This window comes from Oryzias latipes, chromosome 9 (assembly GCF_002234675.1).
Source record: "Oryzias latipes chromosome 9, ASM223467v1".
Taxonomy (NCBI): Eukaryota; Metazoa; Chordata; class Actinopteri; order Beloniformes; family Adrianichthyidae; genus Oryzias; species Oryzias latipes.
The window spans coordinates 840,896-866,752 of NC_019867.2; the positions used below are offsets into that span (position 1 = coordinate 840,896).

A 25,857-nucleotide genomic window follows, 5' to 3' on the forward strand; every position below is an offset into this window, starting at 1 on the left:
TTTTAAAATGTGATTGTTTTTATATAAAGCACTTAGAGTAGCCCGAGCTGGAAAAGTGTTACACAAATAAAGTTTGATTTGATTTGAAGAGAAGAGGAGCACCAAATGTAAGAACACGCAGTGTCACAAACAGGTTAAGAACGGCTGAAAATGCTGTTCTAGGTGTCTCTAACATGTTCTTGTGGCATTTTTTTCATGAAAGAGAAAAATTATAGAGAGAATTCTATTTCTGAGTATTTCTGTATTCAAATTGCTGGAAATCAGGAGCAGATGAGAAAATGCCGTTTGAAAAGCTGCTTCGGTCCAGGTTTCAAAGACCTGCAGCAGCTGCTGGATGTCATTTTACCGTTTAAACGGCTGAATCCGGATGCCGTTTGTACAGCAGCCTTTCAATCAAACCCTCATTTCTTTGCATTCTGACAGCGTTCAGCTTTTCTTTGTTCAGTTTTCTTCTTTTCCTCTCTTTCTGTTGCAGAACAGAAGCTGGTTTTCAACCAAACTTCTGGAGTTACTCTTTTGAGTAAAAAATCTAGATCAACAAATAAACGGAGACCTGGACGTGAGAAGAACAACTTCAGACCTGTGGGAGCTGAAGCCTCTCTGGGTTTGGAACTTCAGGTCAGAAACTTTAATACTTTAGTCCAAAGAAGCTTACAGTTGATTGCAGATACATAGAAATGTCCAGGATGTAGAACAGGACCATTGCAGTATAGAGACTTATGATATTTGCAGCCTGACCTGTACACAGAGCGCCATCTAGAGGCAGTGACACTAGAGGCCTGCAGCTGCCAGACTAACGATGGCCCAGGTAAAGTCAGACATGGACTGAACTGACTGAGATGGCGTCTCCTGTTGGAATCATGGATCAAGAGTTCTCCTGGATGAGGGGGCTCTGATGTCTTTCCGCTGGAGTCCACCACTTCCCTGAAACATTCATGGAGTTTGGTTCTATAAAATCACCTGTCTCAAAAACTGTAGATCCTCTGTCTGAAGGAACAGAACTGATGAAGAGGTTGATGAGACTGCTGAGGCCTTTCAGAGCCACATCAGAGCTGCCAAGGTCAATTTCAGAGCGTTGCTCAGGTGGGCGGGGCTAACTACAGTCAATGTGCCCCTCCCACTTCAGGATTCATTTGGAACCATGACCTCATCACACGGTGACGCTTTTCTAGATGGGTGTAGGAGTAGCTCCTCCCACATCCGCCCTGCTTCATGGCTTCCCCGCAAAGTACCAGGGTTTTAGATTCCATGGAGGACATGGAAGCACTGACCGTATCAGAGAGCTGGAGCGAGTGTCACTCACAGATAATGGTTTATTCCGCCTCCAACCAAATGAAGTCAGTTCAAACCCTTTTTTCACAGTGATGATTATTTTTGATCTTTCTCTTTTCCCAACAACTTTATATGATTTACAGAAACGTCGATATGATTCATGAGTTTCTATGAGCCAAAACCCCCCACATGCCTCAGAGGAGGGTCTCGTGCACACGCGTGCATAAATGTGTCACGTGGAAATCTCTCTGACATGCCAAGCTGTTCCTGCGTGGAACAGATTTGACAGTAGTTTAATGTTTCCTTCACATCAATCATAGAACGTTGTTCAATTAGGAAACACCTCCTGTCAGTTCCAACAGGAATCACGTTTCATCAGACAACAATCAGCTTCTGTTCCAGAGGCCAGAGCATTAGGAGCCAGTCTCTCCATCCAGACAGTCAGAGGAGATTATTTGAAGTTCTCCCTCTTCTTCCTCCACTGCAGGCTGAGGAGCCTCATTAAAATTCTGCTCTTGCTGAGAAAAGCATGTTGTTATCTGAAAGTGCTGCCTCAAGGTCCCACTTGGATTTTAATGCACACTTTAAGAAACCGCCATGGATCATTTTCTTTCTGTCAGGGCAATTAAAGAAGCAGACACTCACTGAGGCTGCGTGCAGTCCTGAAGGTTACACATCCGCCGGATGGGCTTCGGCTTCTTGTTGGCGTCACAGAAACCTCGATGGATCATTTTTGTGTCTCCCTTCTTCCGACACCCATACTTGGTCTGCTGGAAGCCTGAGGAGGACGGAGATGTTGGACATTATTCAAACTGTGAAAGCCACAAATCGGACCTTTAAACATTCCCACAGAAACCTGGTCTTTATCTTCCTCCATTCTCTGAATATTTCTGGACTCGTGTGCATTCACTGTCCAAAACCAGAATCAAACATTTTCATTCCCATTGTTGGTGCTGTTGCTTCCACCAACCAGGACTTTATGCAGTAACAGCTGGAGACATTCAAGAAGGAGGAAGTAAAACATGAAAGTATAAAGAAGAAGAAGAACCATCCTCTCTCTGACGGAGGGCTTCCAGAAACCCCACAGAGTCATGTTCCAAAGTAGATTATTGGATTTCTTCTTTGTTAAATTATATCACATTCAAACTAAACTTTAAAGTTTAGAAGGCTGCGAAGCAGAAAACATAACAAAACAATAACGTGTATTACTGGTTTACTGGTTGCCTAGCAACACTGTAAAGCTAGTTTTCAACAGGATGGAAATTTCTGCAGCGCATCATCATCATCATCATCATCATCATCAGTGGAAAAGCCAAAAACCCAGGAGAAGGTCTTCACCTTCATCATGACCAACCACAGAACCGAACAGAACCGGAGTCCATCTGCTTTAGTGAGACCAGAGAGCCTTGGTGCTGAGCCAGCTGGGGGGGGTCAGGGGGCTCTGTGGAGGCGGGGCCTGCAGCTGTCTGCAGCCTCAGTCATTATCACTACAATTGCTGTTTTTCTGAACAGAGATGTTCTGTCCTCAGGGTTCCTCTGCTCTGCAACAACCGGACCCTCAGAAATCGGTCAGAAATCACGACCACAGATTTCCTTGGAATAAGAAAAAACACTTTTTTTAAAACCATTTTCCTAAAACAGGAGTCTTCTGACTTGCCCACTTGCTACACGCTGGCTTCCTGTCTGCTTGGCGATGGTTCACGCCTCAGCGTCATGATTTAGTTATTGATAAAGGACACCTCCTCCTCCCTCACATAATCCTCTGATCATCAGAATTGTAACATCTTATCTTATATTGCATTAGCATATGGAATAACACATATTCTACCTAACCCGGTCCAAACTCTGCATCAGATCCTCTCTTCCACAGACACAGCCTCCTTCAGACACCAGAACCCAACACGTATCATAATGCATGCACAATGTGCAGGGCTGTTAACAAAGTAAACGGTCGTCTGTGTGACCTCATCCCACTTTTCTCGCCCTCTCATCTCCATGACACCAGAGGGAAGCGTGTGCTAAAAGGGGAAAACAGGAAGTTCCAGTGGACCAGCTGTTCCGTCTGCACTAGAGCTCCACAAACGAAGAACAGTCTGCTATAATGTACATATTCAAAAGGAAACTGAAATTGCAATTATGGTCAACTTACTGTAAATGATGTTGCTGCGGCTGAAAGCACTTATTGCCGTGTCTGTTTGTGAGTGTATGCTGTTTGACTTTATTGATTTCTACACCAACACTTGTAATGATAACTAATGTATTCATTTTAGTTATTTTTATTGTTATATTTTTCTTTTCCGCCACTCATTTTCCTTTTTTTATGCTTGGCTAAAATGTTGGATGAAAAGCGTCGGCTTCAGGGGGGGGGGGGTCCATTTTTTCCACGTTTGTGTTGTGAGGGGATTTGTTTTTGGGACACATTGTGGAAAACTAAACTAATTCAAAGGATTTCCTCCTGATTTGACTGCTTTGACCTTCAGGGCTTCGGTACATTTTGCCTAACATTGACATTTCAACAGTGTTTAAATAAAAAAGGATTTGGGGGTTTACACACACACACACACACACACATATGTAGTTTTTTTGGGGAATAAAGAAGACGACAACAGCTGGGCCAAAATATGTCTTCCGGCTGGGATTTCTGGGTCTCCCTCTGTGTTGGCGGTGAAGGTTTCTCACCTCCAGAGCAGGGCTTGGAGCAGGGCGACCAGTTCTTCAGAGCCCACTCATACGTCTCCTCCTGGATCACATTGTTGTTGTGGACCGGCACAGAGTCCTCGTGAATGACGTACTTGTACATTAAGGTGGAGCGAGTCTCGTTGTCTTTCGGTATGATCTGCAAACGAGAACGGAAGAGTGAGCGTCAAACATCTGCAGAAACAAAAAATCAGACTGATGAGGAGGAGGAGGAGGATGCCTGGTCCTGCGTTTTCCCCTGAGGCAGACGGATCTGCATCTTGTTTCAGAGTTTAGAGGTTACAAACAGGTTTGATTTGCTTCTGAAGAGCCTCTGGAGGTTATGTAGCTCTAAAATGTCACGCAGAGCAGAGAAACTGCTGCTGGTTTCCTGTAGGAATGAATCTGATCAGACCTGTTCTCTGCTGCTAACTGCTGTCAGAAGGTGGATTACAACTTTTATCAGAGAAACTGCAGACTTAGGCTCAAACTAAAGCAGATAGGTTGATTTTAATTAAAGTCGGTTTCATCCTAAAGGGAGAACATCTGATTCCGGTTAAGGTTAATCTGCATCACATCTTCATGATTCAGCTTTTATCCCTCAGCGTTTGCCAAATTAACAGAATAACTGAAAGACGTGCAAAGTGGCGGTTGTTCTCGTCTCTGGGCTCCTTGTCCGAGGAGATTCTGCCTAAAGCAGGAGCTCCTCTCAGAAGACCTCCTCCTCCTCCTCCTCTTCCTCCTCGTCCTCCTCCTCCTCCTCCTCCTCCTCATCTGCTGGGAGGCTGTTTGCTGTTGGATTCCGATGTTTCTGTCAATCAATACAAGCAGTCATTTGTGCAGGAGGCAGAGTTTACAGAGGGCTTCAGTCAGAGCGAAGCCCCCGAGGAACGCTGAGGGATAATGAGGCCACAAACAGGATCATCTGTGTGTGCGTGTGTGATTGTGTGTCTGTAATGATATTGTCAATAGGGAGAGCCGTCTTTGCCAATAAATCCTCAAAAAACAAGTCAAATCAATTTAAGTTGGAATCAAATGCCTGAAACAAATGAAAAACGTATCAATAATCCTCTCAGCTGCTACACTAAGATTTTTTTAAATATTTGTTTGGAGAAATAAATCTTTTCTGGACCCAGAAGATCCCATATTTACCCTCAATGTTCAATGCTTTTATTCTGTAACCCCAGTGTCCTAAAACGGGACTCCGGACCCCTCCCACCATTTAGGAAGGCGACTGACTCATCCCTCAAGATTGGATTGGTTTTCAGCCGTCTTGGTTTCGGTCTGCGGAGGCCTCAGAGTAAATCTGTGCAGGCTGGAGCCATGCAGATTCAGCAGATGACCACTAGGTGGTCTGTTCCTCTGGGTGTGATGGTTTTTGGTGAGGCAGGTTAAATTCCTGTCATTCTGAAGCCTCATGGGTGTTGATGTGGACTCCAGAGCCCCAGAGATGATGAGGATCTCCAGCACCGCTGCTCCCTGAGGGCCTGCTCACTGCTCAAGAACTCCTTTAAAGTTGGGGGGTCAGTCGCTTCCTTCAGTCAGCTGCCAGTCTGGACCTAAACGTGGATTTGATTTCTGACGGATTCTTCCCAGATTTTCAGCATAGACTCAGTTACTGACCAGAAAAGTATTTTGTTGTCACGTTTGAAGGTTTTCTCCTGATCTGACAGTCTTTGCTCATTGGATCTACTGAACCATTGACCCCATGACCTTCTCTGGTCCGCTCACACTGCAGTACTGTACTCAGGAGCGTGGACGACCTCTGCAGGTCAACTGGGCGGTTCATGCTTGAAAACATCAACAGCATTCACGGAAATCTTTTGACCTTTGGGGTCAGGGGTCAGCTGGACTTGGACCTGGAACGAGTGGCGTGCTGTGAGCAGAGCCTTGGATCTGTGAAGGCCTGAAGTACACTTGGGGTTACACTTGAAAATAATACTGGGAAAAATATTTTTCCAGTTCTTCTTCCAGTCTTGTTAAAGTTTAAGGTTTTCTATAAAAAGATTAAACTCACTTAATAACTTTAAACAGTTTCCTTTAGTTATAAAGATGATAAAACTTACAAATAGTTACTTTTATTAAAGAGTAAGGCAGTTACTTTCTGGATTAAGTATTGATTAACTATTACTTTTTTTTTTTTTTTTTTTTTTTTTTTTTTTAACTTGTCCTGTCCAACAGCTAGGCAAACAGATGAGAGCTGAGGGCCTCTTGTGTTGGACATATTTTATTTTAACAAGAGGGGTTATTCATCTTCAGACAAACCAAAGGTATGTCTGAATAAACCCCTTTTGTAATTGAGGCCAAAATTTATTAATTTCAATCATGTTTGAAAATCTTTGGTGTTGGACCGGACGGAAAAGGAAAGAGGGGAAGAAGAGAGAGGGACGTTAGAGAGAGGGGGGGGGTAGGAGGGTGATAATAGGAGGGGAAGGGGGGTAAGACCATGAAGCAGCATAGAGCAGACAGGTTTACTGGTTGTTTATCGTTACGGTACGGTTCAAATGTAGTACAAAAAGGGCGGGGCCTGTTCACACACACTCAAATATTATCAACACACCTGCTAGCCGCAAAAATGTCCACATGTCAACATGCACACAAAACAGATAGTGTTCACGAACGCATACCTATGCCTTTAAACCAACTAGTGTGAAATCTTTCATTCATTCAATCATGCAAACTATTAGTGCAAAGGTGAGCTAACACCTGTGCTCAGGTGAGTGTTTATGTTCTTCTAAAATGGATGGTGGAATGTGAAAAGAAGGAGGAGGAGCGCCCAGCCACCCCCACACCCATACCCCCGCCGCAGCAGCAGCGGCAGCCGGAATTCCCCCAACGCCACACGGGAACAGGCAGGGGACAACCGCCCCCCGGGCGACCAAGACCGCCACCCAGGCCAGGGCCAGCCGGACCGCCGCGAGGCCCCCAGAGCCAGAGAGCAGGGAGGCGCAGAGGGAAAGAGAGCGCCGCCCCAGCCCAGCCAGGAAAGCAGCCCCCCGCCGCGCCGGAAGAGCCCAACGCAGGGCCCCACCGGAGAAGGACGCCCACAGCCCCAGACGAGCACCCCACCACCACCCAGGAGTTCCGGGCATCCCCCCGCCCCGACCCCAGGTACGAGCCAGGACCCCCCAAGGGAGACCCGCTCCGCACTCCAGGCAGCCACCCACCCGGCCCACGGTTGGTCCAGGTAGGAGCAAGGCAGGGGCCCGCCGCCCCCGCCCAGGAGGGGGGAACCCCGGGGAAAAAAGGGCGGCCCACAAGGGATGTTATAAATATGGCCCGACCAGGCTCGGCCATGTTGGAAGTTTGGCGGGGCCCAGCGCCCAGGGGCAAGGACCAGGACCCACCCCCCAGGGACACGAACACCCCCGGCTCAGGTGTAATATGAACCCCCCCACCGTGCGGAGAGAGCACCGCCGGGCCCAGGGAGCCGGCACCCAAGGGACACGGCCGCCATCGCCAAGGGGCCCGCACCCCCCACCAGGGAAGGGGTAGGGGACAGATGGACCCAGGTCCCACCTTCCTTGTAAAAGTGATTGATTAACTATTACTTCTTTAAAGTAACTCTCACAGAAGGGATGAAGGAGGATTTCTCACCAGAACCACCACCGGGTCATGCAGCGGCCCATCAGTGTGCAGCGTCTCCACGTCTCCTTCAATCATGTAGTGCCACTCCACGCCCAGGTCGATGAAGCTCCTCGTCTTCATCTCCTCGCTCCTCCCGTTCAGGATGTAATGCCCGGTCGCCTGGTTCTTGACGGCTGGAATCAGTCAGAGTTTTCTCATCAGAAACATCTTCTGCACGAAAAAAGTTAGAAAAAACTCATTTTCAGGTCTTCCATCAGATCTTCTTATCATGAAAGAATTCAGTTTGATGTGATTGCAGGTGAACTCTGGTGTGGTAAAGTACAGTGTGAATGAAAACAGGTCAAGTAAAGGTCCAAAGAGCAGAAGCCACGTCTTCTGCAAAGGTTGGTCCTTCCGATCAACGCTTCAGAGGCAACTGTTCCTGAGCCAGTCTGACACCAGGTGAAGCTGTGACACCAGGTAAAGGTCTGACACCAGGTGAAGCTGTGACACCAGGTAAAGGTCTGACACCAGGTGAAGCTGTGACACCAGGTGAAGGTGTGACACCAGGTGAAGCTGTGACACCAGGTGAAGGTGTGACACCAGGTGAAGGTGTGACACCAGGTGAAGCTGTGACACCAGGTGAAGGTCTGACACCAGGTGAAGGTGTGACACCAGGTGAAGGTCAGACACCAGGTGAAGGTGTGACACCAGGTGAAGCTGTGACACCAGGTGAAGGTGTGACACCAGGTGAAGGTGTGACACCAGGTGAAGGTCTGACACCAGGTGAAGGTGTGACACCAGGTAAAGGTGTGACACCAGGTGAAGGTGTGACACCAGGTGAAGGTGTGACACCAGGTGAAGCTGTGACACCAGGTGAAGGTCTGACACCAGGTGAAGGTGTGACACCAGGTGAAGGTCAGACACCAGGTGAAGGTGTGACACCAGGTGAAGCTGTGACACCAGGTAAAGGTCTGACACCAGGTGAAGGTGTGACACCAGGTGAAGGTGTGACACCAGGTGAAGCTGTGACACCAGGTAAAGGTCTGACACCAGGTGAAGGTGTGACACCAGGTGAAGCTGTGACACCAGGTGAAGGTGTGACACCAGGTGAAGGTGTGACACCAGGTGAAGGTCAGACACCAGGTGAAGGTCTGACACCAGGTGAAGCTGTGACACCAGGTAAAGGTCTGACACCAGGTAAAGGTCTGACACCAGGTGAAGGTCTGACACCAGGTGAAGCTGTGACACCAGGTGAAGGTCTGACACCAGGTAAAGGTCTGACACCAGGTGAAGGTCTGACACCAGGTAAAGGTCTGACACCAGGTGAAGGTGTGACACCAGGTAAAGGTCTGACACCAGGTGAAGGTGTGACACCAGGTGAAGCTGTGACACCAGGTAAAGGTCTGACACCAGGTGAAGCTGTGACACCAGGTAAAGGTCTGACACCAGGTGAAGGTCTGACACCAGGTGAAGGTGTGACACCAGGTGAAGGTGTGACACCAGGTGAAGGTCTGACACCAGGTGAAGGTGTGACACCAGGTGAAGCTGTGACACCAGGTAAAGGTCTGACACCAGGTGAAGGTCAGACACCAGGTGAAGGTGTGACACCAGGTGAAGGTGTGACACCAGGTGAAGGTCTGACACCAGGTGAAGCTGTGACACCAGGTAAAGGTCTGACACCAGGTGAAGGTGTGACACCAGGTGAAGGTCAGACACCAGGTGAAGGTGTGACACCAGGTAAAGGTCTGACACCAGGTGAAGGTGTGACACCAGGTATAGGTCAGACACCAGGTGAAGGTGTGACACCAGGTAAAGGTGTGACACCAGGTGAAGGTGTGACACCAGGTAAAGGTGTGACACCAGGTGAAGGTGTGACACCAGGTGAAGGTGTGACACCAGGTGAAGCTGTGACACCAGGTTAAGGTGTGACACCAGGTGAAGCTGTGACACCAGGTAAAGGTCTGACACCAGGTGAAGCTGTGACACCAGGTAAAGGTCTGACACCAGGTGAAGCTGTGACACCAGGTGAAGGTGTGACACCAGGTGAAGCTGTGACACCAGGTGAAGGTCTGACACCAGGTGAAGGTGTGACACCAGGTGAAGGTCAGACACCAGGTGAAGGTGTGACACCAGGTGAAGGTCAGACACCAGGTGAAGCTGTGACACCAGGTAAAGGTCTGACACCAGGTGAAGCTGTGACACCAGGTGAAGGTGTGACACCAGGTGAAGCTTTGACACCAGGTGAAGGTCTGACACCAGGTGAAGGTGTGACACCAGGTGAAGGTCAGACACCAGGTGAAGGTGTGACACCAGGTGAATCTGTGACACCAGGTAAAGGTCTGACACCAGGTGAAGGTGTGACACCAGGTGAAGCTGTGACACCAGGTAAAGGTCTGACACCAGGTGAAGCTGTGACACCAGGTGAAGGTGTGACACCAGGTGAAGCTGTGACACCAGGTGAAGGTGTGACACCAGGTGAAAGTGTGACACCAGGTGAAGGTCAGACACCAGGTGAAGGTCTGACACCAGGTGAAGCTGTGACACCAGGTAAAGGTCTGACACCAGGTAAAGGTCTGACACCAGGTAAAGGTCTGACACCAGGTGAAGGTCTGACACCAGGTGAAGCTGTGACACCAGGTGAAGGTCTGACACCAGGTAAAGGTCTGACACCAGGTGAAGCTGTGACACCAGGTAAAGGTCTGACACCAGGTGAAGGTGTGACACCAGGTGAAGCTGTGACACCAGGTAAAGGTCTGACACCAGGTGAAGGTGTGACACCAGGTGAAGGTCAGACACCAGGTGAAGGTGTGACACCAGGTAAAGGTCTGACACCAGGTGAAGGTGTGACACCAGGTATAGGTCAGACACCAGGTGAAGGTGTGACACCAGGTAAAGGTCTGACACCAGGTGAAGGTGTGACACCAGGTGAAGCTGTGACACCAGGTGAAGCTGTGACACCAGGTAAAGGTCTGACACCAGGTGAAGGTGTGACACCAGGTGAAGCTGTGACACCATGGAAAAGGTCTGACACCAGGTGAAGCTGTGACACCAGGTAAAGGTGTGACACCAGGTGAAGCTGTGACACCAGGTGAAGGTGTGACACCAGGTAAAGGTGTGACACCAGGTGAAGCTGTGACACCAGGTGAAGGTGTGACACCAGGTGAAGCTGTGACACCAGGTAAAGGTCTGACACCAGGTGAAGGTCACACACCAGGTGAAGGTCTGACACCAGGTGAAGGTGTGACACCAGGTAAAGGTCTGACACCAGGTGAAGGTGTGACACCAGGTGAAGCTGTGACACCAGGTGAAGGTGTGACACCAGGTGAAGCTGTGACACCAGGTGAAGGTGTGACACCAGAAGATGAAAAACCAGAAGATGTAAACTTACTCGTACATCTTAAAGTTTAGTTTTACCCAGTATTCTCTAATAGCATGAATTATTAATCAATAGTGAATAAAAAGAAAAAACACTTTTTATTCATTCAAAGTTTATCTCTTGAAGTCTGACTGAAATAAGAGCATTAGCTTCAAACCGCAGAGTAAAAGCAGCAGAGCTCTGCTTCAGTGATAATGAAAGGATTTATGACAGAAACCATCAGAACTGCGGTTTATTACCCCCCCCGACTGAGCTTCAGTCAGAAACACATTTGGTCAATTTCCACGTTTTCCCCCCAAAAGATAATTTGTACCATTTGATAACAGAAGTTTTAATTTACATTTGAAATAAAAAACAGCATCTGTAAAGCTTGTTGTTTCCTCCTGTGATCATTAATTCTATGACTAATTATTCTATGATTGATGATTCTGTGACTGATAATTCTACAAAAAAACAATTCAGTGTCTTTTAATTCTATTAATTCAAATTCAGTGATTGATAATTCTATGATGATAACTCTATGATTGATGATTCTGTGATTAACAATTCCATAAATAATAACTCCTTGATTAGATGAAAACATTCTCATAAATTCTACATTTTTCATTGAAACTCTTTCATGTTTTCTTTTCTGGAGTAGATATAAAAGATTCTTCTTTTAGTCTTTTTTTCTTTTGGTCAGTTAAAATCCTCAAACCTTTAAAACTATCCGTATGGATCTACATTTGCTTCATTTTGGAAACCGATGGTAAACTTTCACTGACAGAAAAGGAAAACGACAGCAGTGACGGACACGGTTCACCAACGGACAGAACGTTGAGGTTCCTCAGTCACAGAACACCAACCTCCCAGAACCTCCCAGAACCTCCCAGAACCTCACAGAACCTCCCAGAACCTCCCAGAACCTCACAGAAGCTGGGAGGTTCTATAAACTATAAAGGTCCAATTTCAATGAGTGATAAAAAAAATAATCAAGCGTACATTTCTACCAGCACTGTCAAAGCAGAAGCTGGGTTTTCAAAGTGTCACTTTGTGAGTCTGCTTTGATCTGATTGGTTGTAGGAACGGCCGTTGCCCGGGGCGCCGGCTCAGAACTTACAGAGGAAAAACCAGCCCCACTATTGGTTTATCTGTTACATCATGGCGTTTAGAACAGCCTGAAACCAGCCAATCGGCGACCCGTGCAGCGGCGTGCGCTCCTGTCGGCTGAGAAGGCACCGGAAAGGTAAGGAAAAGGGGAGGGGGGTGGAGGGAATCAGTTCAGCCGGAGGTCTCTCTCAAATTCAGTGGACGGATGGGGGGGGGGTTACTTAAACAGTCATTCAGGTATTGAACATTTTTGTGTGAAATGGCCAAATAAGGAAAACAAAACGATGAGGTCACCAAGGTCAAAAGAGGTTAATTTGGAGGAGAAGTTTATTGTCGAGCGCCAGAACGGTGGACAAAAAGGTCAAAGCCATCTGGTGCCCCATTCAGAAAAAAGAAATGAAGAAGAGGAGGAACGAGATGAAGGACGGAGTTTGTCCTCATAGGGAAGCACGTTTTCTAGAGCTACCTGCCACAGCGACCATTAGTGGAAACCCTCAGACGCCATGACTCGGACAGAAAACCGAGAGCAGCACTGTGTGTGTATTTCAGACACACATTTCCATAAAGAGCAGACACCGATTTTCCAGCATCTCGTTGCTCTTTTATGTTACGTGCAGCTAACTGTGTGAAAGGAAGACCACTTTAAAATCATTACCTCCTTTCTTCCTCACATTTCCCTTTGCTTTAAGTTTCTCACAGAAGTAAAAGAACATTTCAGACTTTAACAAAGCAGCAAACAGAAGAAGGGATCTCTTTCTGCATCCACATTCTCTGTTTTAAAACTCAATGACCTGTGAAGCATTGAAGTCCTTCAGTAAAAGAGAGAGAACAGTGGAGTTTGTTCTGATTCCACGTGGACTCCAAGCCTTTGCTTCAATCTCACACTAGCTTCATGGTTCATGAAGAAAATCTATTTTTCTCACTGAAATGCTCCCAAATAAACTCTTGTTGTAAAAAGACTGTAGATATTTTACAGTTGATGAATATTCAGTCACACATAGTTTGTGAAATGTCTAGTCCAGGGCTGCTCATTACGTTGATCACGATCGACCGGTCGATCTTCAAGGAGGGTAGATCGCAGGACAGCAAAGATTAAAAAATGAATTCCTTCTTAAAAATCCACCAGCCAATCAAAATCCTCACCGAGAAGTACGGGGACTTGATTGACATGCAGAACGGCCAATCGGACATCCTCTGATGCATACGTCACCGCAGACGCGCGTTTAAATTCACTGAGTGCAAACTCTTTCTGCCCCGCGGCAGAAAACCACTCCGGACAACCGGGGTGTTTATTGAAGCCGCCCCGCTGTCTCCTCCCGCTCTCAGCTCTGCAGTTCTCACCTGATAAATACGAGCTCATAAGGAAGCTGTTTTTTACGTGGCACGCGCTTCGTACGGAGCCAGCAGCGCCTTTGAAAAGCCATGATGCTCCCCCCATTGGACTGTTTACAGCAGAGCATGACATACGATGGTCGATGCTTTCTGTCTTTGTTACAAAACGCCTCATCTGTTAATACTAAAGTATCTTTGTGTACTCTCACTGTGTAGTTTTTAATCATCAGTTCATAAACAACAATGTTCAAATAAACATGTAACTAATAAACATAACTAACAAACATTTACTAATAGTATTTAATATATATATATAGATATATAGATCTTCAAGACATTGTCAATTCAAAAGTAGCTCACACACCAAAAAAGTGTGAGCATCCCTGGTCTAGTCACTAAAGCAAACGCCAACTTCCTCCTCCGCTGCCTTCCTCTCTGACACGGCACTGATCCTGAGGACCGCTGACCTCCACGACCCCACATAAAGCTGCGTTCACACCCAACGCCATTCCCGCGGCGGAGCGTCCAGTTGTGATGTTCGTTCAGGTTGTAATGTAACTTAAAGTAACTTTTTACTCGAATGGGGCAGCTGTGGTGCAGAAATAGAAATTCTACCACGGTCTGGGGGAATACTCAATGCTGCTGGGTGTGCATTAAAAAGTGATAATCCACAGTGATGATGCGCAATCTAAACCAAAAAAATAACAAGAATAAAGTACTAAAAACTTTATTAAACTTTTCTTAAACTATATTTATTTCTTTTGTAGGTGACCATAGTACAAGCTGGTGAATGGCCTTTGAAGTGTGCATACTCAGAATTATTTTAGAATCAACGCTGATTATGCACACTTGGTTGGCCATTAACCCTTCCATACAGTCTAACTTTGAAATAGCTGTCAAGCACGGTAGTGGGAGTATTATGTTTTTGGCTTGTTGAATTCAAATGACCAGATTTGAATGAAGTTAAATCCACTAAAGCTGTTAAAGAACCAGAACCATCTTTACAGCATCTAAAAGGGTAAACGAAGGGCTTCCATCTTTGTTCACATCAAGTCTGAAACTGTCATGAGACTCTTTGAGGCTTTTTCATCTGCAGAAGACTCAGGGAGAAGAGGAGGGCAGTGAGGTTTGGTTCTGCTCTTCGTCAGTCTGCCTCCATGAACATCCGTCTACGTTGGTTATTTTGCTGTTATTTTTCTGCCGCCTGCTGTTCCTCCTCTGCAGCTCTTAAATGAGGATTAACCCGAGCCTGCTGATTCATGAAACACCCTCAGCTGTTTCTGGGAATCTAAATCAATGTTCCAGTAAACCAAAACTTCATTTGAATAATGAATGACTAATCTGCATGTAAAAATGAATGAATGATGCTGCATATTCAGCACTCTGAATGTGTTCAGGGACGCACAGAGAGGAGTTTGTTGGTGAGGCCTCCTCTGAGCTACTTACCCACGAGGTGCAGGGAGCTCTCCAGCTCCTGGAGGACCACATGTCTAGCTCCAAGAGGAACCAGAAACATCTTAAGGAAACCTTTGCCATGTTTGCAGCAGCGATAGCAGAAGCAGGGCGGGGCGGGGCGGGGCAGGGGGGTTAGGAGGGATGAGACAGAAACAGAGGTTATGTAGGTTAGCAGTCCTCTGACTGTTTGCAGGGGTGGACATCCATGAAGCTGCAGAAGTTCTCTCAGCTTTGCTCTACATGAAAGTCAAAAGTCTCTGCAGAAGCCAGTGAAACGGGTCGCTGAGGTGCATTCACGACCCGGGGCGTCAAACTACAGACCAGCAAAGCCCCCCTTCTGCCAGGAGTGTCCACCACCTGCAAACCCGCCACCACTCACCCAGCACATTTCTAGAATCCTCCGTTTCATTCAAAGCCACGTTTCGAGCTCCTTTGGGTAAAGAAAAGGCTCCTCTGGTCTTCCCTTTAAGACAGAAGCAATGGGTTAGCTTTACATCCTCTGACACGTTCAGAGCGTCTCGCCTCCGTGTTCTGCAGACAAAACAGAGAAGTGCGTTTCCTGTGTCACAGCAGAAATCAGCAGCAGCAGAAATGTGTCATAAAAAGCTGAAAGGGCAGCAAGTCAACCTGAACACTGTGTTAAAAAACTCTAAGACATTTCAGGAGAATAAGAGGATTCCTTAATGCAGTTAAAAAAAAGAAAACCATCATATTTAAGTCCAAATGACTGATTGTGAGGAAAGATTCCTGCAACAGCAGAGACACGTGAAACAGGACGAACTGGACGCTGAAGAGGCTACTTTATGAAACATGAAGAACAAATGTTGCTCATTCAAATGTAGATGTTTAACCCTTTAACCCTTGAGCTCTTTGAATTACCGTCATTCTGCGTCGTGATTCCAGCGGATTTCTGAGAAAAGCAGATTTCCGTTGATGACGTGAACGCCGTCCTGCCGTGAAACGCCGCCCAGCAGCTCAAAGCTTCAGAATTCAGATTTACCTTCATGGCGTAAAAGACTCAAGAGTCGCGGTAATCCAGAGAACGTGGACCCCGGAGCCAAACCTCTGGCGTTAAAGGGTTAACTAGCTAAAGCACGGAAAGACGACTGAGAGGACGCCATGTCTGAAGCCGTCACTGCTCACTGCCTACTGCTCCCTCAGGCAAAACGTGCATGTAGGCGGCTGCACGGCGGCATTCTGGCTGACTGCAGTCAAAGCTGTGGCAGCTGACAGTTTGGATTTGGTGTCTTCATAGAGGAAAACCGAAGGGGAGAGTCTGAAAACATTTGTAATAAAAGCTTTAAAGCAGGTTGAGGAGCTGAAGCTCGTCCTCATCAACATCAGCCCCCCTCCCTCTGACAGGCAGGGGGGCTCGGTGGAAGCAGCTGGTTGCCAGATCTGATTATGAATTCAGCTGCAGCGCGGCCTTCAGGGTGGGGCCACACTGACATCTGTAAATGAACTCTGGAGGAGACACCCCCCCCCTCAAGGGCAGCTAGTACAAGGCTGCTCGCCGCTCAGCACAAGTTTAGATTTCATTTGGTTTGTTTTTTATTCAGCCCTGCACAGATATTACTGGAGGAACGTTTTTTAATTGGCCCGTTGGTGCAGCATCCCGGACTGGCTGAACCTGTTCCAAACCCCTCCCCCTAACTGGTCTGCTCTTCATGCAGACTAGAGCCGTCAGGCGTGACCTGTGAGACACTCGGCAGACATCACGATCACAGATGAGACACGCAGACGCTCCATTAGTGGCGTTAAACAAACTACTGCATCTTCTGCACTAGAAGCTTCAGACAGCAGGGCGGCGACGGGACTGAATACTTGCATGGGGTCTTTTCCAGCAAGGGGCTTTCATTTTGGGCTCTCTTGCTTAACTGCTTTCCTGTTCAAAGTCAAGTATTAGAGGAGAGTCAGAGAGCATCTTTGAATGGTTTCCTGTCTGAAGGTCAGCAGGGCTGCAGTGAGACGCCTGAAGGACGGCAGTGTGAAGACAGTGCTCTGGTCCTGCAGCAAACATGCTTTTCGTTCTGTGCCAGTCGCTTCTGTCATTCACGCGGCCGTTTGCATAGAAGTCAGCAACATGAAAAGAGGAACTTCATCATTTCTCCCTGATCACTGAAGCTGAATGAACTGAACAGGATCCGGCTGTGAGGACGCTCAGCAGAACCGAACCGGATCTTCGTCTGAGACGGGAACTAGAGGCTCGACAGGCTGGAAACCTTTCTTTAAATAATATCAACGTTTCTCTTTCCCAATCACAGGACCCCCCCCCCCCCCATCACTGCCGTTGAAGCACTGGAAAACTCCTGATTCGCTGTCTCTTCCTCCAATCACAACACTCAGTTTCACTGGAGGAACTACTGCAGGAACCGGTAGAACCAAGTTGGTTCTTCAGGCAGGGATTTGGGTTTAACGGGTCCAAACAAAAGATAAAAACCCACAATGAAAGAGTTTGGGGGGGGTGTTCTGTTACCGAACAGGCGTGTAATCAGGAGACTTCATCGCCGCTGAGATTCAAATGAAGCCTAAATGATTTAGAAAACCCACCTTTGTGGATTTAAACGCTGCTAATCTGTTTTTATCTGTGCAGCTTCAAAGGCGGCTGATTATGGGAATCCCATTTCCATATAATTAGGACTTTAATGGCTTTGCAGTTGTGTTGTCGGGGTTTTAATACTCTACTGTATTCATGAGATGGAATAGAGGAGTCTTCATCACATCCATGATGAAGCTCACAATCCTTCTTGGCCACTTTCTCATCACAACGTTAGGTCTCAAAGGCAGAAGGATCAAATTCCAGCCTCAGCCCAAGTCAAAGTTCTGCTCCCAACCCGAGGTCCAGGTGAGCTTTCACATCACGCCTCTTCCGTACTTTGTTACCATGAAAAGTAATAAGTTACTTTCATGCTTAACCCCCAGCCCCGCCCATTAGGACAGGATGAGATGTTTATGAATGTTTTCAGTAAATTACTCAAATCAATCTGCAGTGCTCATTTTTCTACCAGATTTATTCAGGGCTATTTGTTCAAAAGTTCCTTCTGAGCATCAAGAACAGGTCTGCGTCTGCGCAGGCCTAAAGATCCACCAGGATCTGCTCAGCCTGTTGGTGGATCACATGATCCACCATCCACAACCAAAAAACACTAAAAAAAAGTCTGTTTGGGAAAAAGACAGACTCAGAACCGGCCAATCAGAGGAAGTATTGACTTTATGCCCCTAAATGTCAGAAGCTGCCGCTGCAAAAACATGGCGTAGCGGTCAGACAGATGAGCAGTTTGACCCCGCAGAGCTCTGGTGACGTTTATGACCCCGTGATGTCACTGCAGCTCACAGTAAACATCTGATCCACCAGTCAGAACCAGAGTCTGCAATCAGAGGCGGGGCCAAAGCCACTGACAGCTGAGCCACACAGGGGGGCGTCCTAAGGGGCGGAGTTAAAGTCCCATTATCTGGGTGTGTTAAATCCATTCTCTGCATTTGACCCCTCCCCTGGGAGGGGGGGGGGGGAGCTGCAGACACAGAGACCATTTGGTGGTTTAACCCCCCAATACAACCCCTTCATGCTGAGTGGGAGGGATCTATGGATGGATGGATGGAGGGAGGCACTGGGTCTGGACTCGGCCTGGATTTGAACTCATGACCTTCCAGTCACAGGGAGGACACTCTACCACGAGGCCACTGAGCTGAACAAAGAGGGGAAGTTTATGTCCCTGGGGGCCACTTTGTGTCTAATCCTTGGTGGAGACATTGCTTTGGTCCAGCGTGCTGAAGGTTAAAGTGAACATTGTTCATCTTCAAACTCTTCATTTTCTTGGTCTTAATCTTCTCCCCAGGCGGAAAAAAAAAAACCACAGAGTCTGTTTTTCTGTGTTTTTTTAGGTAAACCGGGTCAAGCCTGATACTTTCAGCTTAATTCAAGTCACGTCTGCTGAATGAGTTCTAACAGCAGAAGTGTTTGAACTCCAGTCCAGTTTGCAGGCGTCCAGCATTTGGTCCCAACCTCCAGCCCCCGTCCCGACTGGACTTTAGCCGCTAACAGGGAGGTTCCAGCGTCCGTCTGCGTTGAAACTTCTTCAATGATAAAACGAGTTTCCTCTAAACTAAACCTGCTGAACTTTTCTGTCAATCATCCGAACTCGTGGATCACAAACTCCTCACAGTTTGTCCAGAACATGAAAACAGAAAAAGACTTTTTGGATTTGCTTCAACAGACTAGAGATGTTTAGGCGGCTCTCAAAGACCTTTGGATCCTGAAAAAATGCATGAAATGACGCACGAATGCGCCGCAGCTCTGATCTGTAAACGGCTCCTACCGGCTTTCTTTGGCGTCCGGGTGAAGGTTCCTTTCACGGTTCGACAGTGGGAGTTGTCTCCTCCACAAACTCCACATTTATCTTCAACCTTGATGGAACCGATTTCTCTGTCGCAGCCGACTTTCTGACAGACGAAACAGAAAAAAGACACTGAGAGGAAGGGGGAGGAGTCAAACCGTCCTGACCTGCAGGAGCGTGTCCTCACCACACATTCACCCCGTACGCAGATGCTGTAGGCGTCCTTGTAGGAGCATCGCGTCCCATCATGCACCAGCTGCTTCATGTACGCCACGTCTCCCGTCTCCTTTGACTGACAGTACAGGTGGCACCTTTTGGTGGCTGCAGAGACAAACCGGGACAAAGACCTGAAGAGACCGGGACAGTCCTCTGACGTTGTCCTAGGTAGAGTCCCAGCCTGGTTACACAGCTGGGGGTCTGAACCTTTTCCTCTGACTCCTCCCCCAATCCAGCCCAATGGGATTCGAACCCACTACATCCCAGTCTCAGGGCGGACACGCACTTACAACTGGATTCCATTATATTATGGGATGTTTGCTCCCCATCCTCAGACACAAAGGGCCTGACCTGCTTTGAGCCTCAAAAGTTTAAGAAAAACCGTGGACCTTCCACTGAAGTCAGTATGTGATTTGGAACAGAGCGGCCGTCGCCCTCTGAGCTTCTGAGCTTCAGGTAAATTTAGGACCTGGAGCTTCACCTGGACACGCCCACAACTGTCAGGAGAGCATCTCCATTGGTTAGGAGCCTCGCATCAAAGGTGACAGTCGCTTCCGCTAGGTTTCCATGGTAACACCACAGTAACAGCATGGGAACTGATGACTCAGATTCACTTCTTTCATGAAAAAATGAAGCGTAGAAATGAAATGTCATTTTCAAATTCTGGAGCATCTAACTGGGAGAAAATCCCAACAACCTGCTGCGTTTCCTTTGATCCTCCTGCAGATAAAAGCTGGAAACTCTTCTGTCTGTTTTCCTTTGTGCTTCATTCTGAAATCTGGTTTTGCTTCAGTGAATCAACGATTCATTTTACTGCCTGCAGAATGTTACAGCTGAAAAGGACGAGGGGCTGTTAGGGCTTCAGGGGGGAGTTTGAGGAACCACTGCCCCTCTGCTGCTTTACACCCTGTTCCTCAGTTCAGTGATCTTCATCATCATCATCATCACCGTCATGGGCTCACCGTCAGGGTGCTCGTAGGGCAGCCAGTGATGCCGGGCGCCCTGGAACTCAAAGTGGGGGTTGCGGTGTTGGCACTGCTGGGCGCGGAAATCCTCAAAGTGTTTGGGACAGTCGTTGGTGCTGCACAGCTGATACTCGTAGTTCACGCCCGGGCAGTCCTGGCCGCCGTTGGACGGACTGCGGGAAGAAAACGGCGAGAGCGATCACACTATCAGACAAAAGACAAAGCCGGACGCTGCACCACAGCCTTCATTGGGACTCAAGGCACACTTTGAAAAAATTAACCTTAATCTGACTTCAACCCATCCATCCATCCATATCCATCCATATCCATCCATTATTGTATTACCAGCCTCTGTATTTATTTTAATCCATTCATGTATCTTTCTGTTCATCCATCCATCCATCCATCCATCCATTCATTCATCCATCCATCCATCCATCAGTCTGCTGATATTTTTCCCAAACCATTCTGACCAACCATTTCTCCATGACACATTCCCTGTCCCGATAACTCCCCCCTTTGACCCGTTCAGTCCTCTTCCTGCTCATGACTCCATTATCCCTCCCTTTCAGGAAGCAGAACTGAGACAGTGCTGCTTTTATCACGTTCTGCTGGAAACCCCAAATGCTTCAGGATGAAAGTTTTCTAAAACAGAATCACAAAAGAAATCATCTGAACAAAGATGGATTATTTAGTCAGTCAGATCTGCCTGAATCCATCTTCTGCTTTAAATGCATCACAAATCGGTTTAATCGGCAGGTTTCCTGAGAAACTCTGTGAAGCAGCCAGTGAGACTGTTAAAAAGCCCTGAGGGGGGGGTCCATGCGGCTGGGTTTGCCCCGCATGGGGCATCTGTGCTGCCCTTGAGCAGGGCGTGGGTACTTACGCAGGGCTGCTGCACTGCCGCGTCCGGAAACGAACTCCGGTCCCACAGGAGCGCGAACAGGAGCCGTGTTTGCTCCAGGAGCCCCAGGCGCCGTCCTGCTTGACCTGATTTGGGTTTTTCCACATGCAGTGACCTTTGTAGCACCACTTCACCCGACGATGACAGGGGGGGGGGAAACACAAGCGTGAGAGGTTTGGAGGATGATGGTAGAGCGAAGCAGCTGCTGGGAAAAGGATCTGCTGATTTCTAACATCCTGGATTTATCGTCTCTGTCCGCTTTTGCTTTTCCTTTGTGACAAAAATATAATTACTAATAAAAACATCTTAGGATGCTCAAACAGTAAAGTTTGTTTCTACTTTTATTATGAAATTCCCAGACAATTTCAGCCGCTTCCAAACCATCAAACATCATTTTTATGGTTTTTAAACCGTGAAATATGAATTTACTAATCATTTATTTAAAAACCCAACAGTTCTCTATTTCCTGTTACTCCATCTGCTGTATCAACACTAATCGTCACCAACAGACTGTAGTTGTGGGTTTTCCTGCCACAGAAGACGCGTTCATGCGGGCGGAAACGCCCAGCGGGCGTCTTTCTGGGGCTGACAGAAAAGGTTCGACCCGCTTCTTCTTTAACTACCTAATCTTCTCAAAGTGTGGATGAGAGCGGCTGGTGTTCTTCCAGCGACGGTGAGGAACGTACTTTTCCCGGAGCGCACTCGGTCCCGTCCAGCGGCGGCCCCTTCTTGGTTTTGCAGAAGTACGGGTTGTCCGGGTGACTGCACCACAGCTGTTTGCACGGGTCAAAGGTTCGAAACTGAAACCAGACACAGAAGAGAGAAAGCAAATCCATGTCACTTCATGTTTATTGGGGAAAATGTGGGCGTGGCCAATCAAAATATGAAATAGGATCAATCCAACGCTCGCTATGAGCTTTTATTGCTGATGAAATAGTGACGTACATGTCACTCTCGTGGGTTTCACAGCGGTTCATGTGGTTTCCCATGATGCCTTATGGGAAACATTAAAAACACTGATCTGCTGCTTGTTCTGAACACACTGCCGCAGTGCCGTTGGGCCCGAGTGGAGAGAAACTGCCGCAACTTCACTCTTCTCACTCCAAGTGTTCTTCTCTTCAGGGAAAACGTTGGCCCACTTTACAGAAGATAAATGAGAGGACGCCCAAAGCTGACCTGCGGTGCTGAGTGACATTTGTTTTCTGCACAGAACCTGAACCTCGGACAAACGGACACGGCAGTCCTGTTTCTGTCCATGTTCCCGGTTGCTGTAGCAATGCCAGAAAAGCGACGGCAGACCTGAGGCGGTCTCTGTGGAGACGACCTCGCTGAGGAGCGCCGCTTCAGACGGAGCTGAGAAACATCTGAACAACAAAGTCAAACAACCAACAATCCTCAAAGTCCAGGAAAAACCAAAAGATGTTCGCTATACCACTGACAAATCTGCTAAAGCTAAGATTTCACTGCAGGTCATAAACTCATGTTAAATGTTTTGAAATTTATTAACGTTTCAGAAAAACAAAAAAAACATATTTAGCAGCTATTCTTTCCATTTCCGTTATTTAGGTGTTTATTCACCAAAAGATGACGTTTCTGCAAATACTGGGAGTTTCTTTCTATGTTGCACTCTTTTTCATTTCAATACAAAATGTCATTTCTCAGATTTGCATCACGACATCTGAATTTCTCCCAGTAATTCCTGCAGATTATTGGGCCGGTTTGTAGTCGCTCCACCTTCTGGGTGGAGAGAGAAGGAGGTTTCCATCCAAACCATTTGAGTGAGGCTCCAGCAGACAAAGCAGCTGCTTTCAGCTCAAATGATCCGAAAAATCTGCTAAAATGGTCCAGAAGGAGAAGTTCTGACTGGAAAGGAACCCGGTAGCAGCTCCTTCATTAAACTGTGAGTCTGTCTGCAGGCTGGGATTGGGCTAGATCCATAAAGTCACTGAACTCCAACACAAAAAGAATCCAAGCATCATAAACATATGTTTGAAAGCTTCTACAAAGAAAGGGATTAAAACTTGGGGCATTCCCGGCAAAGTCTTCTAAAAATGTCATCAGTTTCATCCTCCAGCAGCTAAACCTTTTTACAGTCCACAGGAAGCACAGATCATTTCATCTCCAGAGTCCTACAGAGGAAATAATTGTTGATTTTTGATCTACATTCAAATATTGATAAGCTACAGCAATAAGGGATAGAAGACTGGAACTTCATCACACAGGCGCACCCCAAGGATCTACGTTGGAGCCTCTTTAGTTAGAAGTTTAGGGAATTCCAACAAAATACCATCAAACAATAAATATTCTGTTCAGATTGGGGAATATTTCCAGTATTGTAACAACTTCACCCCCCCAGCTATCACCAGGCGCACCCCCTGGCTTAAGGCTGGAGCCCCTTCTTGCGCAGCATTTGTGCGTTCTGTAAGGAGTCAGCACTCACACCCTACTGATGGCTAGAGCGTGGCGTTAGGACGCCGTAACACAGCATCACCCGTACGCCATGAGTGCGTGGAACGTCCATTATGCTTACAAATACATCATGATGCACTTCCCACACCCACAACAATGGTACGCTCCACTTTCATGACGTCCCTTGAGCTGACGGGAACTGCAGACACACCTGGGCTCTCCTTAAGAAGCAGAAACTTCTCTCTACGACCCTCCATGGACCCGGATGACCCATAAACCTCGCAGGTACGCATCAACCCCCAGACTGGGACATGTGACTACGGCTTTAGCTCTCCCTGCTGCTCTGAACCTTTTGGACCACCAAAAGAAACGTGAGGTTGTTCTTCATTCACTGGAGCTCCACATTCAACCACACCAGACATCCTTTTTACTGAGCCTTTAGACCTGCTTCTGGTTCTGGTTCCGCCACCAGCCTGTGCAGGTCCTCCAGCTGCATGCTCAGCATAGGCTCCGCCCACAGGCCTTGTCTGAACGATGGTGGTCCAGTTCACCACCAGAACAGCATCATCATATCTGACGATGGTACCGCAGGACGGGTCACTGCCAGGAGGAGATGCTGAGTCAGCGATGCTCAGCAAAGCACCCGAGACTCAACGAGACGAAGGACGAACGAGGCGGAACCGTCTACACCTCTGAGGAAAGAGCGATCCAAACCGGATCAAACAGTTTTACTCCAAAGCAACCACGGATCTCCCATGAAGGACACCTAAAGCCTCCGTTTCATCTCCGTCTGACCTCCAGCTTCTTCTTCTCTGAGTTTTCCAGGAAACGTTAAATCAGCTGCAGTTTTTCCTCCCAGCATGACTTTTTATTTGATCTCTTTGTGTTTCTACATAAACATCCCTGACAGAGCTTTTAGAGTGAACATGCACAAAGACAGTGGAGCTGTTTGGTTGTAAACCATGAACTCTCATGTGTCTTTATGCTCCGTCTGTAGAAACGGACCTTAACTGCAGGAAGTGAAACATCCAAATCCCTGCAGGTCTGGATCTGAAGTGCTTGTTCTTTGTTTAGTCAGGTCAGCTGGAGTCGGGTTCAGACGATTAGTGGCTCCCGTTTAATCACTGTTTTTCCTTCTCGTGGCGCCGATGGCTGTAGTTTATTATCTACTAAACCATATATTATGTATATATTAGATCAGTGAAACGCCGTGGAAATGACCTGAGACTTGAGTCAGAAACTCCAGCTGAGCAGAAGAAGACGCTTTCTCCAATTACCGCCACAGAAGGTGGGGCTTGAACGTGTGCATCGCCGTAAGTGAGACGTAGTTCCAGTCGCTCACCAGATAATTAGCTTCCTATCATAGCGAGACGCCAACGAGCCCCACAGGGGAGAATGTGAGCAGAAGCTGCAGCATTTCTCTGAGGGGACAATCGATGCAGCTCTTCCTGAATCCTCTGGAATCCATGGCAGCAAACAAATAATTCAGCGGTGGGCTGGGGGATGTAAGCATGCCAAGCCTGACATATGAACATGCCAAGCCTGACATATGAACATGCCAAGCCTGACATATGAACATGCCAAGCCTGACATATGAACATGCCAAGCCTGACATATGAACATGCCAAGCCTGACATATGAACATGCTAAATCTGACATATGAACATGCCAAGCCTGACATATGAACATGCCAAGCCTGACATATGAACATGCCAAGCCTGACATATGAACATGCCAAGCCTGACATATGAACATGCCAAGCCTGACATATGAACATGCCAAGCCTGACATATGAACATGCCAAGCCTGACATATGAACATGCCAAGCCTGACATATGAACATGCCAAGCCTGACATATGAACATGCTAAATCTGACATATGAACATGCCAAGCCTGACATATGAACATGCCAAGCCTGACATATGAACATGCCAAGCCTGACATATGAACATGCCAAGCCTGACATATGAACATGCCAAGCCTGACATATGAACATGCTAAATCTGACATATGAACATGCCAAGCCTGACATATGAACATGCCAAGCCTGACATATGAACATGCCAAGCCTGACATATGAACATGCCAAGCCTGACATATGAACATGCCAAGCCTGACATATGAACATGCTAAATCTGACATATGAACATGCCAAGCCTGACATATGAACATGCCAAGCCTGACATATGAACATGCCAAGCCGGACTGAACTCCACATGGACGTTACACGGAATGAATGAAATCCACGGTTGTGAGGC

The 25,857-nt window shown here is 47.4% G+C and overlaps 1 protein-coding gene across 4 annotated transcripts in view; it reads right to left on the minus strand.

Moving 5' to 3' along the window:
• Positions 1 to 25,857, minus strand: part of LOC101167013 (A disintegrin and metalloproteinase with thrombospondin motifs 3) — a 112,967-nt gene that overhangs the window by 9,514 nt on the left and 77,596 nt on the right. For 2 of the 4 annotated variants that reach the window (XM_023958118.1, XM_023958121.1), the window contains 10 exons: positions 21,876 to 21,989; positions 21,172 to 21,317; positions 20,283 to 20,458; positions 19,292 to 19,425; positions 19,087 to 19,210; positions 15,150 to 15,233; positions 14,762 to 14,842; positions 7,546 to 7,709; positions 3,952 to 4,108; positions 1,918 to 2,050 (listed from right to left, as the gene is read on the minus strand). In XM_023958118.1, coding sequence (XP_023813886.1) covers positions 1,918 to 2,050; positions 3,952 to 4,108; positions 7,546 to 7,709; positions 14,762 to 14,842; positions 15,150 to 15,233; positions 19,087 to 19,210; positions 19,292 to 19,425; positions 20,283 to 20,458; positions 21,172 to 21,317; positions 21,876 to 21,989 — 1,313 coding nt within the window. The remainder of the gene's footprint in view (positions 1 to 1,917; positions 2,051 to 3,951; positions 4,109 to 7,545; positions 7,710 to 14,761; positions 14,843 to 15,149; positions 15,234 to 19,086; positions 19,211 to 19,291; positions 19,426 to 20,282; positions 20,459 to 21,171; positions 21,318 to 21,875; positions 21,990 to 25,857) is intronic. The other 2 variants (XM_023958119.1, XM_023958120.1) reach the window with 2 other exon arrangements.